The sequence below is a fragment of the Miniopterus schreibersii genome, assembly GCF_964146895.1.
Source record: "Miniopterus schreibersii genome assembly, chromosome: 22".
In the NCBI taxonomy this organism is placed as follows: Eukaryota; Metazoa; Chordata; class Mammalia; order Chiroptera; family Miniopteridae; genus Miniopterus; species Miniopterus schreibersii.
The window spans coordinates 5,942,255-5,955,407 of NC_138124.1; the positions used below are offsets into that span (position 1 = coordinate 5,942,255).

At 39.0% G+C, this 13,153-nt stretch overlaps 1 protein-coding gene across 4 annotated transcripts in view; it reads right to left on the minus strand.

The window, feature by feature from the left end:
• The window catches only part of SCAPER (S-phase cyclin A associated protein in the ER), a 149,466-nt gene extending 136,693 nt beyond the window's left edge, over positions 1–12,773 (minus strand). For 2 of the 4 annotated variants that reach the window (XM_081124700.1, XM_081124698.1), the window contains exons 1-5: positions 12,723–12,773; positions 8,159–8,225; positions 6,921–7,038; positions 5,438–5,508; positions 4,337–4,534 (exon numbers count right to left, since the gene is read on the minus strand). In XM_081124700.1, coding sequence (XP_080980826.1) covers positions 4,337–4,534; positions 5,438–5,508; positions 6,921–7,038; positions 8,159–8,164 — 393 coding nt within the window. In that variant the 5' untranslated portion in view covers positions 8,165–8,225; positions 12,723–12,773. Of the gene's footprint in view, positions 1–4,336; positions 4,535–5,437; positions 5,509–6,920; positions 7,039–8,158; positions 8,226–12,617 lie in introns of all 4 variants that reach the window. The other 2 variants (XM_081124699.1, XM_081124697.1) reach the window with 2 other exon arrangements.
• Between the last annotated feature and the right edge of the window lie 380 nt (positions 12,774–13,153).

Genomic DNA, 13,153 nt, shown 5'->3' on the forward strand with positions numbered 1-13,153 from the left:
GAAAGAGAAACATCAATGTGAGAGAGACACATCAACTGCCTCCCACACAAGTCCTGTCCAGGGCCATGGATCAAACCTGCAACCCAGGTACATGCCCTCGACTGGGAATCAAACCCATGACCCTTTGGTGCATGGGCCAACACTCTAACTGCTGAGCCACACCGGCCAGGGCACCTCTGCTCATTTTGTAATTGATTTTTTTTTCTTACTATGTTGTATGTGTTCTACAACAGCCAAGACATGGAAACAACCAAAGTGGCGTTCAACAGATGAAGGGGTGAAGAAGATGTGGTACATATCTACAATGGAATACTATCTGGCCATGAAAAGATGACATATTCCCATCTGCAACAACATGGATGGATCTTGAGTATTATGCCCAATGTAATAAGTCAGGTGGAAAAGGACAAGAACCATATGATTTCACTCATATGCAGGACATAAAAACAAAAAACAACAAATAAACAAACAAAAGAAACAAATAAAAAACACACATATAGAAACAGACAACAGGATGGTGGTTCCCAGAGGAAAAGGGGGTTGGGAAGATGAAGAGGGTAGTGGGGGTCAAATACTGGGGGTGATGGAAGGAGACTAGATGCCAGGTGGTGAGCACATGATGGAGTATACAGGTGTTGTGTGACAAAGTTGTACACCTGAAATTTACATAATGTTATTAAACAATGTTACCCCAATAAATTTTTTAAAATGATCATTTGTTTTATAAATACATTACCATTACATACTAAGTTTTAGACTGAATTTATAGTATCAGTGGCACTCAAAGACCTCAAAACACTTTTCAATTATGAATGTTTAAAAAAGATATAGCTACACTTTGGAAATAAGACCCAACACTTATAACAAAGGTACGCCTAATTACTCACAAACAAAATATATTACCAACCTCACTTTAGTCACAGAAGTTATATTCTACTTTAAAAGACTCTTCTGAACAAAGAAGCATTGTTTATTTCCTTTCAAAGATAATCCTTAGTGCCAAATCACTGGTAATAATAGTCTTCTATAATCAGGAAAAGGGAAAAAATTTTAAATTTACTTGGCTTCCTTTTCTCAAATCTACTAATATAATTCAGATTATTTAATTGAAGTCATTCAGCTTAAATCATGTACATTAGAGCACAGAAAGGTTAAATTCAGAATAATTTATTCCATGAGTTTTCTGGATTTCCTTTTTCAAAGAAGAGGAGGAGGAGGAACAGGAGCTGGAGAAGAAAAACATCCCTCCAGAGGACGAAAGTATCAGCAGCCATACCTCTGATACTAGTTGGCACAGAGAAAGTACATTTGGTGGCTTAAACAACCTATTTTAAGGAATGTTTAGCTCAACGGTATCAGAAATGATCAGAGTGGTACCATGCAGCTGTAATCCGAGTCATGTTTTACGAACAAGGGAACACAAACAAGACAAGCAGCTGGAGCAGCCTCACGGTCACTGATGCGCATCTTGCTCCCCACAGCTATGAAGGCCATTTTGTCAAGCAGAATGAAACAGAACAAAAGTGCCTCTGAAAGTAATGTTATAGGCATTCAGATAAGTACATATAGATGTACAGCTAAAATTACCAATTAGTTTACCAATTGGCTGCAACGGATTTGATTGGTTTGTAATTAATTCTAGTTACTGGCGCATAGTGCAGGATGGTTGGCGCCATCCCTTTGTCATCCTGACACATAATACTAGCGCGCAGGCCCTTGGGCCCAGGACATCAATACGGCCCTGCAATTCAGCTACAGGAATGAGCTGCGCTGAACCCCAGTGGTGATGAAGGGGTGGAAACACGCATCACATGAGAAGTCAGTGATAAAGGGGACCTTATTAAAGAAAGAACTTTACCAAAAGTGAAGCAAGTTTTGAAAAGCATGATTTTTAAAAGCAGCTTTTTTTTTTAAAGCTAATAGTATAGTAGTTCAAAACAGAAATCATCTCAAAGCACAACAGCAGACAAACCACTTTCAATAATGTTAATAACATCATTCACAGTCATCCTCACAAGCAATTCAGCCCTACCTCAAAACTTTGTGAGAACCAGCTGAGAGGATGGCTACCACTTCACCACCTGTGCACTCTCCCCACCCACCCTCCAGCCAGGATTATAAGGGAGAAGGGGAAATGTAGTGCTGATGGTAAGAGTATAGTTCTGTTGGAATGTCAGCTCTTAACAAGTCCTGCAGAAGCGGCTGATGGCATAATAGGCACATCTTCAAACTAAAAAAACGAGAAATTTAGCCTCTTTTGATTACAGAGGTGGGCTCTGATCCACAATCCTGGCTGTAATAGAAAACATACTTTCTACTCTCATGTTATACTTATAATGTGAATTACATATTGGTATTAGTAACTGCATTTTACATATGAGACAAAGAACTGAATTGTGGTGACTTAACTAAAACATAAAAATTACAAATAGGGATAAATCTTGTCAGTACTTCTGCAAATCATGGCTTGAATCCGCCTATAGAATGAAGGGAAAAGCCTGGGTTATGTATCTCACGAAGGTACTAATTAAATGAGATAATGGATGAAAGTGCTTGAATAAAATACAGAAAAACAAAGAACAAACTATAGGTATTAGACACCCAGCACATGCTTTGACCAAATGCTATACTGTATCTTTTTATCTCCACCTGTAAGTCCTGGATGGGAGAATAGTAGAGTTGGGTAAGAAAATAACTTTTAAGCTCCCAGATTTCATTTCTCAGTACAAGCCTTTAAGCATCTTGGCATAGTGCAAAGAATAGAGAATACACCTCTCTCTACTCCTCTCACTTTGTCAAAACCTTCTCCATTCTTGTAATCTACAACTTGAACAACAAGTTTATATTACTGGTAACTTTTCACAAAGCTTTGAGTGACAGAGCCAGAAATAAAAGCCACACTGTCTTATGGCCAAGTCTAGCTTCCTCAAACACAGTATCACAGAAAGGGGCAGGAGTTTCTTCTGCTAATCAAAGAGACGTGATTATAATTGGTCAAACTCATTTTTACTAAGTACACGCTTTACAAACAAATTTCATTTCTTCAATCAACCTTCTGTTATTTTTCAACATAATATCAAAGAATCTGCTAATCTGATCTCTAAGGCTGACCCAGACATTATCTAGGCCCACATGCTCAATTTATATAAGAAACTATAACCCAAAATTAAGTCCAACAGTGTTTTCTACCACAACATGCTGATTCACTAAACTTCAAGGATATGATTTTGCCCCAAAACATTTATTTTTAAAACAAAATATTTTATATGCTGATAGTAACAATATTAATTGTGACAAACCATAAATTTGGATGATTTCAATTACTGTTCATTCTAAAAACTGCCTTCTGATGAATCTTATTTTTAAGCTAATCTAAAACCTGTTTTGGTTGTTTCCAATTTTAGAAGAAATGCAGCTGCTGTCTCAACATGTAACTTTTCTTTGATCCTACATATATTTCAAAGGTTAAGTACTGAATTCCAGGGTTTTCAACCCTGTTCACTGTAGAAACAGAAGAAGCTACCTTTGTAATATTTTTATAAAGATTTATCACTCTGTTTTTTCTCAAAATAATTTTATTCAGTATAAAGTAATATAGTATTTAGCTTGTATTTACTAAAAGCCCAGGCTTTATAGTGAATTTTTAGAGACAGCTAATGCTGTGTATCTGTTTAATATCCTATCGCAAACACAAGGTTATCTAAAAATAGAAACACACCTCACTGATGACATTCCATTCCCACCCAGGATTGTTTATGGGTAGCCATCAATCTCACTTTTCTTTGACCAGAGTGAATTAGAAGAGTGATAAGTATCTCAACGAAAAGGGAGCAATGTCCAATTAAAGACATTAAACATGAAACCAAGGAATGTGAAAATCTCACTAGTGCCACCTAAAGTACCAAGGGAGAATGAAGATAATAGATATTTTAAAAATAATTTGTGTGTGTATGTGTCCACCCCTTTGACTGCTTGCCCAGGACTACATATCAAGACAGCTTTCTACCAAATCTTTCACAGAATATAAAAGTATATAATTAGGTAATACAAAAAACAACAAAGTACTCTTGAAAAATCAAACCCAAGAAAAACCTGAAGCACTCAAAGGAGCAGCAAATAGAACAGTGGTTGCAAGGACTGGGGTAAATAGAGGAGCTGGTCAAAGGGTACAAATTTTCAGTTGTAAAATGAGTAAGTTCTGGGGATCTATCGTGCAGCATGGTGACTACAGTTAATATTACACTATTACATACTAAGGTAAGTGATCAAGTCAGGTGTAGCAAAAATTGGAGACTCTCGCTTCAAGTAGATTACAAAGCCTCAAAGCAAAACTTACCTTACATTCCACCACACTCTGATCTGATTCACAAGTTACATAGATTTCATCTACTGCCCGACGAAGGTTGTCAAAAAGAAATGCCCAGTATCTAGCTCTTAGATCAATTTTTCGAGGATGCCTTGTTTTAGTGGGACTTTTATCAAAGTGTTTATCTCCAGCTGTAGATGATGTTATTTTACAGTCTGCTGCAGTGTTCTGGTAAAAGAAAACATGAAAAAAATATTTTAAAAAATCCTCCAGATTGGACTATTTTCAACATAAATACTTAAAAAAAAGGCATTCTTCTTTTCAGCTTATATCACAGCACACTGAATTCACCTAAACAAAGCTTATCATCTTAAACAGAAGCCACAGGTTTGTAACGTGAAGTTTTATTTCAGACATGTCTCACTGGAGATATTAGGATGACTTCAAATGTGACTAGACCCTTATTAAAAAAGGAGAACTAAAGTGGCACCGCCATCCCAGTGGCAATACCACAACACCAGGAACACCAGCAGCAGTGACACGCCAGAGACACAAGCACCAACAAAGAGACACCTGTGACGCCTCTGGCAGACATCCTGGAGCTTAGAAAGTGCTATCAAATCTAACCAGAGCCAGCTCAGGCAAGAAAAACCAAAAACCTGTCCTATAGCGCCACCTACTGGAAAACAAAAAAGGCCTCTAATTACCAACCTGTTGAATTGCTAGGTAAAAAAAGCTTTACCTAAATAAGTTGTTCACTACTTAAAATGCACTGGCTAAGGAAAAACCCATCAAGCACCATGAATAAGCCCAGTGACACAGTATCAAAAATATAAAATGACAATTCTCCAGAAACAAAACTCAGTGTCACAGAAGACTGATCAAAATGATAAGAGAATTCCAACTGGCTGAGTGGCTCAGGTAGTTGGAGTGTCATCCCTACACCAAAAAGATTGCAGGTTCAGTTCCCACTCAGGGCACATACCTAGGCTGCAGGTTCGATCCCCTGTTGGGGTGCGTACGAGAAACTGATCGACGTTTTTTAAAAAAGAAAGTTACATTAAATTTATGCATGAAAATAGACTGGATTTTATAACTAAAAGGAAAAGTAAAAAGTTGCATATGCTGTACCTGTTTAGTAGCTTTATGAGTGCCTTGAATTGCCCTCTTTGATTTTCCACCAGACTGAAATTTAGATTTTCCTTCAATGTAAGAATAAATAGATATACAGATCAACATACAAATAATATAAATCCAAACTACACAAATCACTCAGGCATATTAACACATAATCTCCTTCTATATGTGGTCAATCTGAACTACAGATGTAATAAAAACAAATTTCTCCAAGGTCCCAGAGACTCTTTTCATGGAACAGCTTTCTCAGAACCAGAGTAAATAAACTTCTTAAAGTAGTCAGATTTTCTGACAGGGTCAAATAAAAAACTTTGGCAAAAAAAAAAAAAAAAAAAATATATATATATATATATATATGTATAGTGTTGATATATATTCTGAATAAATATTTGTTTCATGAATGAAAAAATTTTAATTTTTTTTTAAAAAAGGTCAAGTTAGTAATATTTCTCAACTTATATATACAAGTCTGAAAAATACTTGCTTGAATTTAAATTGTATCTCAACAATAAAATTAAGAATACATTTTTTACCACATAAAACTCAGTATTTTGTTTTGTTTAACTTATCTGATGTATGAAATACAGTTTGATTTTGAAAAGGGAGGTTTTTAGTTCTTTGTATTTTTGCAGTCAGATGTAGCTTTCTCACTTGGTTTTCTTCTTTTTTTAGTCCTCACCTGAGGATATTTTTCCATTGATTTTTTTTTGGGGGTGGGGGATAGGACCACACTGATGTGAGAGAGACACATTGACTGGCTGCCTCCACACATGCCCCGACCAAGGCTGGGGATCAAATCTGCAACCCAAGTATGTGCCCTTAATGAGGAATCGAACCTGAGACCTTCCAGGCACAGGCCAACTCTCTAACCACTTCGCAACACTTTTTTTTAATGAAAGATACCACCTACTGCCCTGGCACATGTGGAAGGCAAAAAATCGATGTCTCTCTCACATCAATGTTTCTCTCTCTCCCCCTTCCTGCCTCCCTTCCACTCTCTCTCTAAACAAAAAAAATCAATCGAAAAAATATTCTCAAGTGAGGATTAATAATAATATTAGTAAAAATAAGCCCGGCCGGGCGTGGCTCAGTGGTTGAGCATCGACCTAGAATCCTGGAGGTCGCAATTCGATTCCTGGTCAGGGCACATGCCTGGGTTGTGGGCTCAATCCCCAGTAGGGGGCCTGCAGGAGGCAGCCAATCAATGACTCTCTTATCACTCATGTTTCTATCTCTCTCCCTTCCTCTCTTTGAAATCAATAAAGATATATTTTAAAAAAATTAATAATAATAATATTAATAACACTTTCCTGAAACCATCTGCATATTTGATAAAAAGACAATAAAAGTTACTTATTTAATTTATAGTAATTTTCCCAAGAGTCCTAACTATAAACACTTTTCAGTCTATCTACTGTGTAGGAATAAATATAACCTTCTAATTTACAACAAAATGAAACTTATTTTTAATACATACCATCATCATCTTTGCTTTCTAGTGGAACACTCCAAGCTATTAGATTTCTTGCTGTACGACCCTCCTCTGCAACTATTCTTCTTACTTTGTCATGACTATTGGAGCGCTGGAATGAAGCCTATGTACAGAAAAGAGAATATTTATTAAATTATTAGATGAGTCAACATATAAAATATATTTGGCAGATAGACTCATTTCTTATGTTTCTCAGAAAGAAACTCAAATTCTATCCATTTTTCATAATCCTATTCTTCCAAAAATTTATGTAGTAACTTAAGTACAATAGTTTTAAACATTTTAATCTAAGTAAGCACCAGAGTTTGAAATGCAATAAGTGAGTCCAAGACACTTCATAACATTATAGGTCTATTTCAAACAGTATTTTCACCTAGATTCTTTTCTTCCAGAAGACATAAACAAAACATTCTTTTCATCCCAAGTCACAGTGTGCCACCTAGTGCCATATGGAGATTTTTACAGCCTCTTGCACTGCCTGAGGCTGTCCACATGAGCTTCTTCAGCTTGGTGCCTATTTTACAAGACTATCCTTCACATGTAGTTCAGGTTGGCAGATTTCAGAGGCCCTGGGGGATGGGGATGTGGCCAAACACAGGTCCCTTTCCTTTAGGGAGGTGGTGGTAGGGTCTCAGGTAGATTCATGAGGTCAAGAACTGTAAACCATTTGCTCCTCTTCCCGGGTATGAGTGATATTGTTTAAGAAGTTACTTAGAATTGCCTGAAAATCTTGAGTAGAAGAGTCAAGTGTAGGGAAGGCGAACCTTCTGTCCTGGCTCTCTGGGGAGTTTTACCACATTGGTCCCCATCCCAGAGGCAGAGAGTGCAAAAAAATAAAATTGCTGGTCCAGCCTCCCCCCTGCCAGCCTCAGGGAGAGTACGGCTCCTTTAAAAGCTGGCTGGGTCCTGGGTAGAAAAGCAGGTCAAGCTGTTGGCATGGACTGATATTTATAACTTCTTTAAATTAAGTCATAAAAGAAGTTGGCTTCCATTTGCATTTCTGCCCTAGTTCCCACAAGTGGTAGGAGTGACTCTGGGGTCTCGGGTTGAATACTACATTCACAATTGTTCACTTTACTACTGTGCTTTACAACAAATGTGTCCTGCAGAGTATCCTGTATGTAACAAATATTACATCAAAAAATAAAATAAAATAAAAAATAGGCGGAAGAGGGAGGCAAAAAAAAATTAAGATTAGTGTTTAAAGTAGTTTGATCACTTACCATCATTCTTTAATTCCCTTCTATGCCAAGAAACTCATTTGTCACATAAACCCATGGGGTATGACTCCTAGAATAAAGAAAAAATAACTATATATATATATATATATACACACACACACACACACACACACACACACACAATTAGTCATAACATTGTCAGGAAATCATATTTATTCATAAAAAGATACAAATCTCATTCCAAGTTTCTCATTAAATTAACAACAAAAAATAAGATTGCTTTTATATTTTCTGTTTCAATATACTATAGCATGTTTTAAATACTCCATGCTCTCCAAAAAAAATTTAAATGGAACACTGTTAAGTGAACAGTCCACAATATTCCAACACAGAGGCTTCAAACTCTTTTTTTACTATCATCTATAAACATGCACACTTTATATCCTGACTCAGTTTACACACATTTAACTGAAACAAAAATTTCATGAAGTAATATTTATCCCTGTTATGTGAGATGCACTCTGATATTTCCTTCTCTATTTTTTTAAATTCTGATTTCACTTAATTGGTTTATGACTCACTAATGAATCCCAAATGAAACACTGTGTAAATTCTTCTTAGGAACTTTCCAAAAGTGAGATTTTATCAGAATATTTTACCAATTACATAAGACTCTCCATAGAACAAACTCTACTTTTCAAGGAACCTAGTTAATGTGGCCAGACCTTTACTCAAAGAAATCCAAAGCAGAGAAACTAGATAGAGCACAAAGGGACAGGGAAATTGCTGGAAAGAATGGCCTAACCCTGTAAGAAGGGCTCATGAACAAAGAAAAGTAAGCAGCAACTGGCACCAAACCTTCTGGGATGAGAGCCTAGACCATTTCTCCTTTGTGAAGTGAATCTGCTCCTTTTAAATGCGGCACCTCAAATGAAAACATTTGCCCAAACAAAAACTTTATACACAAGCATTCACAGCAGAATTATTTGTAATAGCCAAAAGGTAAAAACCACTCAGATGTCCATCAATTGATGGATAAAAAAGATAGTATATCCATCAATGGAATATTATTCAGCCATAAAAAAAGTTTATACATGCTACAACATGGATGAACCTTGAAAACATTATGCCAAGTGAAGGAAGCCAGTCACAAAAGGCCATATATTGTATAATTACATTTACATGTAATGTCTAGAATATGCAGTCCAGAGTCAGAAAAAAGATCACTGGTTGTCTAGGACGAGGCAGTTGGAGGAAAACAGGAGTAACTGCTAATAAGTACAGGGTTTCTTTTGAGGATGACAATGTTCTAAATATCATCATGGTGATAGCTACACAACTCTGAATATATAGACACACTCCTGCCTCTGGGCATTATACTTGCTGAACCCCATCTGGAACATTCCATCTGTGCTCACACATCACTTTCTCAGTATGGCCTTCCCAAGCACTATTTTAAAAGTTGTAACCCATTTATCCTGACTCTCACTACTGGCATGTCTTATCGGACTTCTCCTCTAGAGCACTTATTACCTTATATTATCTACTTAGTTGATACACTGTTCCATCTCTCCCAAGAAGAATGTAAGCTCTATGATGTTTGTTGGTTTTATTATTGCTATAGCCTCAGAACACAGAACAGTATATGGCATTGAGTAGGCATTAATTAAATATTTACTAATGAATGAAACCCATTCTAAAGAACCTTTGTGCGCCATGTTCCTTTCCTCTCACCCTCTACACATTCAAAGCCTACCTATCAATTATTCAAGGCCAGTTCAAAAGTGATCTTCATAAAACCTACTCTGACATCCCCAGCTGACAGAGAGATCTTCTTCATCTAAATGTCAGGCTTCATCCATATTCTTTCCAACTAAAAAGTGGGGAGGGCATGATATAGTGGAAAGAGTACATGGAGGCACTGAAATCCACCAAATCACTGTGACTTTGAGAAGTCATTTAACCTCTGAGTATTGGCATTCTCATTTATAAAAATGAAGGTTAGGTATTTACCCAACAGAAAAAAAAACACATATTTTCCACAGGAAGACCTATATACAAAGGTTCAAAGCAGCTTTATTCATAATATCCCACAACTGAAATCAACCCAAATATCCAACAACAGAAGAGAGAATCAAATTGTGGTATATACACACAGCAGAATAGGAAGAAAGGAACTGATACACACAACAAAAAGGATAAATATCAGATATTATGCTCAGAAAAAGAAACTGGACACAAAAGAATGCATACTGAATGATTCCATTTACATGAAGTTTACAACAAGCAAAACTAATCTTCAGTGAGATATATCGAAGGAGGGATGCCTGGGTTGAAAAGGAAGCACTAAGAAGGGGTACAAGGGAACTTTCCCGGAGATGGAAATGTTCTACATTGGGACTGTGGTAGTGGTTCGCAACTATATATAATGTTGCCAATACTTATTGAACTGCCCATTAAAAAGTGGGTACATTTTTGTATATAAATTATACCTCAATAAAACGTACTCAAAGAAAAGGCCACATAGCTTAGAGGGAAAAAATGAAGGCTATCTCTAACTTACAAAGTTGTTAAAAGGATTAAATGAGAAACATATATACTGAAATAAGCATGGCACAGTGAGAAAGAGTGCACACTGATGTGGGATTGAATCCCAATTTAGCCAATTATTACAGTTACTAGTTATATAGCCTTGGACAAGTCATTTAATCCCTTGGAACTGAAGTTTTCTGTAAAGACAATAACTTCTACTTTACATATATGGTAGCATACTAGAGGTCGCCCAGTTAATACAATATCTGATATATAACAGGTACCCAGATAATTTTTTACATAATATATAAAACTGGGAACATAGTAGATGCTCAATAAGTTATCTTTTCCCCATTTTTCTTGGATGAGAGTTTTCTTCTCTACTACATTTTACGAGAAGGATCAATATCTGAATGATCTTCTCTTTAACCTACTTAAGAGTGTCTTACAAATGGTAGGCAGTTAAGGAAGATTTTGAAGGGAAGGAAGAAAAGTGAATGTTTGTTAAGAGGGATAAATAGGTAAAACAGGGAATTTTGAGGGCAGTGAAAGTATTCTGAGTGATACTATAATAGTAAGGCCCTAGGACAAACATTTTTAAAGCCTATGTTTAAAACACTATATCCTTTGGACTGTAGTCACCAATGTTATTTATAAATGCATTTGTATAGTAACACTGATTATGCGTCCATGCATAACCCAGGTGAACTGACCTAAACCAGGAGGTGGCTAACCACAGAAAATTTTAAAAAATCACAGCTTAAGGGAGTGGGAAGAAAGAGGGAAAGGAGTAAGCATTTGTTGAGGGTTTACTGTGGAGCAGTTCTAAATGCTTTGAGATGGAAAATATTTTCCCTATTTTACAGATGAGGAAATCAAGCCCCAGAAAAATTAACAATCTGCCAAAGGACAGGTAAGGGAGCTGGGATTCTAACTCAGATCAGTCTGCTTTCAAAACCATCATATTACACTTCCTCCCACAAAGACAACTTTCCAAATCATTAAAAATTGGCTCTTTGAGTAAGTAAAATACTAATAATTCGTTACTGGGTATTTATTATTCAGACTACTTCAATATGTGTCATAAATCAATAGGCACCCAACGCATTTTTAGGGAAAGTCATAGTTAACAGTAAAAAACAAATAAAAAAACAAGGGCCAGAGCTGGAATATAGTCAGACTACCAATTTTAGGTTAATCTCAGATCCACCATGAATCAGCAGGTGACATGGGACAAGTAATAACTTCTTTCAGTCTCAGTTTCCCCATTCATAACATGAGCATAACATCCATCCCATCCTCCTACCTCGGACTGTTTATGAGCATTAGTTAATGTCGGTGAAATCAAAACGTAAACTAAACAAACAGTAATATGATCAAAGAATTCCTAGTCAGTAAGATCATCCTATTGAACAGCTATTTTCATGGAAACTAACTGGGCAGAAACAGGAGGAATGCGGTCCCTCGGCCACAGGAAGCTGCTGAGGCGGCGGCCGCACCTGAGCAGAGGAGACTCGGTCAGCAGCAGGTGCTGCTCCAGGACCAGTCTTCCGCTCTCTTTCTCACAACGCGGTGTGTAAAGGCGCCACCGAGGCGCTGGGAAGGGGACACTGGCCGAGGTGCGAGGCCCTGGTATCCCCTCACCCCTCTGGGCCTCAGTTCCCGCCCTGCTTCCTCGGCAGAGCGTAGGGAAAGCGCGGAAAACCCGCTGACAAGGAGCGGACCGCAGCCATCACCTGTCAGCGAAGGGCCAGCAGGGAGGCTCCCCGGAAACCCCGGGCAGGGAGGACACTCCAGGAGCGTCCCCCCTCGGCCCTCGCACCCCGGCCGCCCCGCCCACCTCGCCCGAAGGCCTCCTCAGACGACCCCCGGGCCCTCCCAAGCGGTCGGCTCCCCTCCCCCCGTCGCGCTCCGGGCCCTCTCCGCCCACCCGCCCCGAGGAGGGGAGGGGAGGGGTGGGAGGGCGTACCCGCAGCCGCTGCATCCCCGTGGCCCCCGCGAGGCACTCCGGCGGCCGGCGTCCCCGCCCAGGCCCGCGGAGTCTGCCAGACGCGCGCCCCTCGCGGACACTCACCCCGGCCGCCTTGCGCGCGGGCGGTGCCGAGCGTCCCGCCGGGAAAGGGGCGGGGCGCTGGTCCGCGCTCCACGTGACCTGCGCTTGGGCCGCCTGCGTGCGCAGGCGCAGCCGGCTCCCGACGGGGGCGGTGGGAGCGGGAGGCCCGCGCCTTTACCTCTGGAGAGCTTCTTTCTTCGCAGGGTCGCACTCCCACCGCCGCCTCTGGACGCACAGCCCGCTCTCTGGTCTTTGGTCCCTTCCGTCTGCCTGTCTCCTCCCCACAGTGAGTCCCGAAGAGGAAGGATCTGTACACACGCTTCAGAATGCACGCGGGACTGACTCCATGTGAGCCAAGCTTGCATGGCTGAGTAGACACCCGACAAAACACGGATTAAAGAATTTAACTGTACTTAAATAACATTTCAGAATAAAATAAGACAGTCTTAATG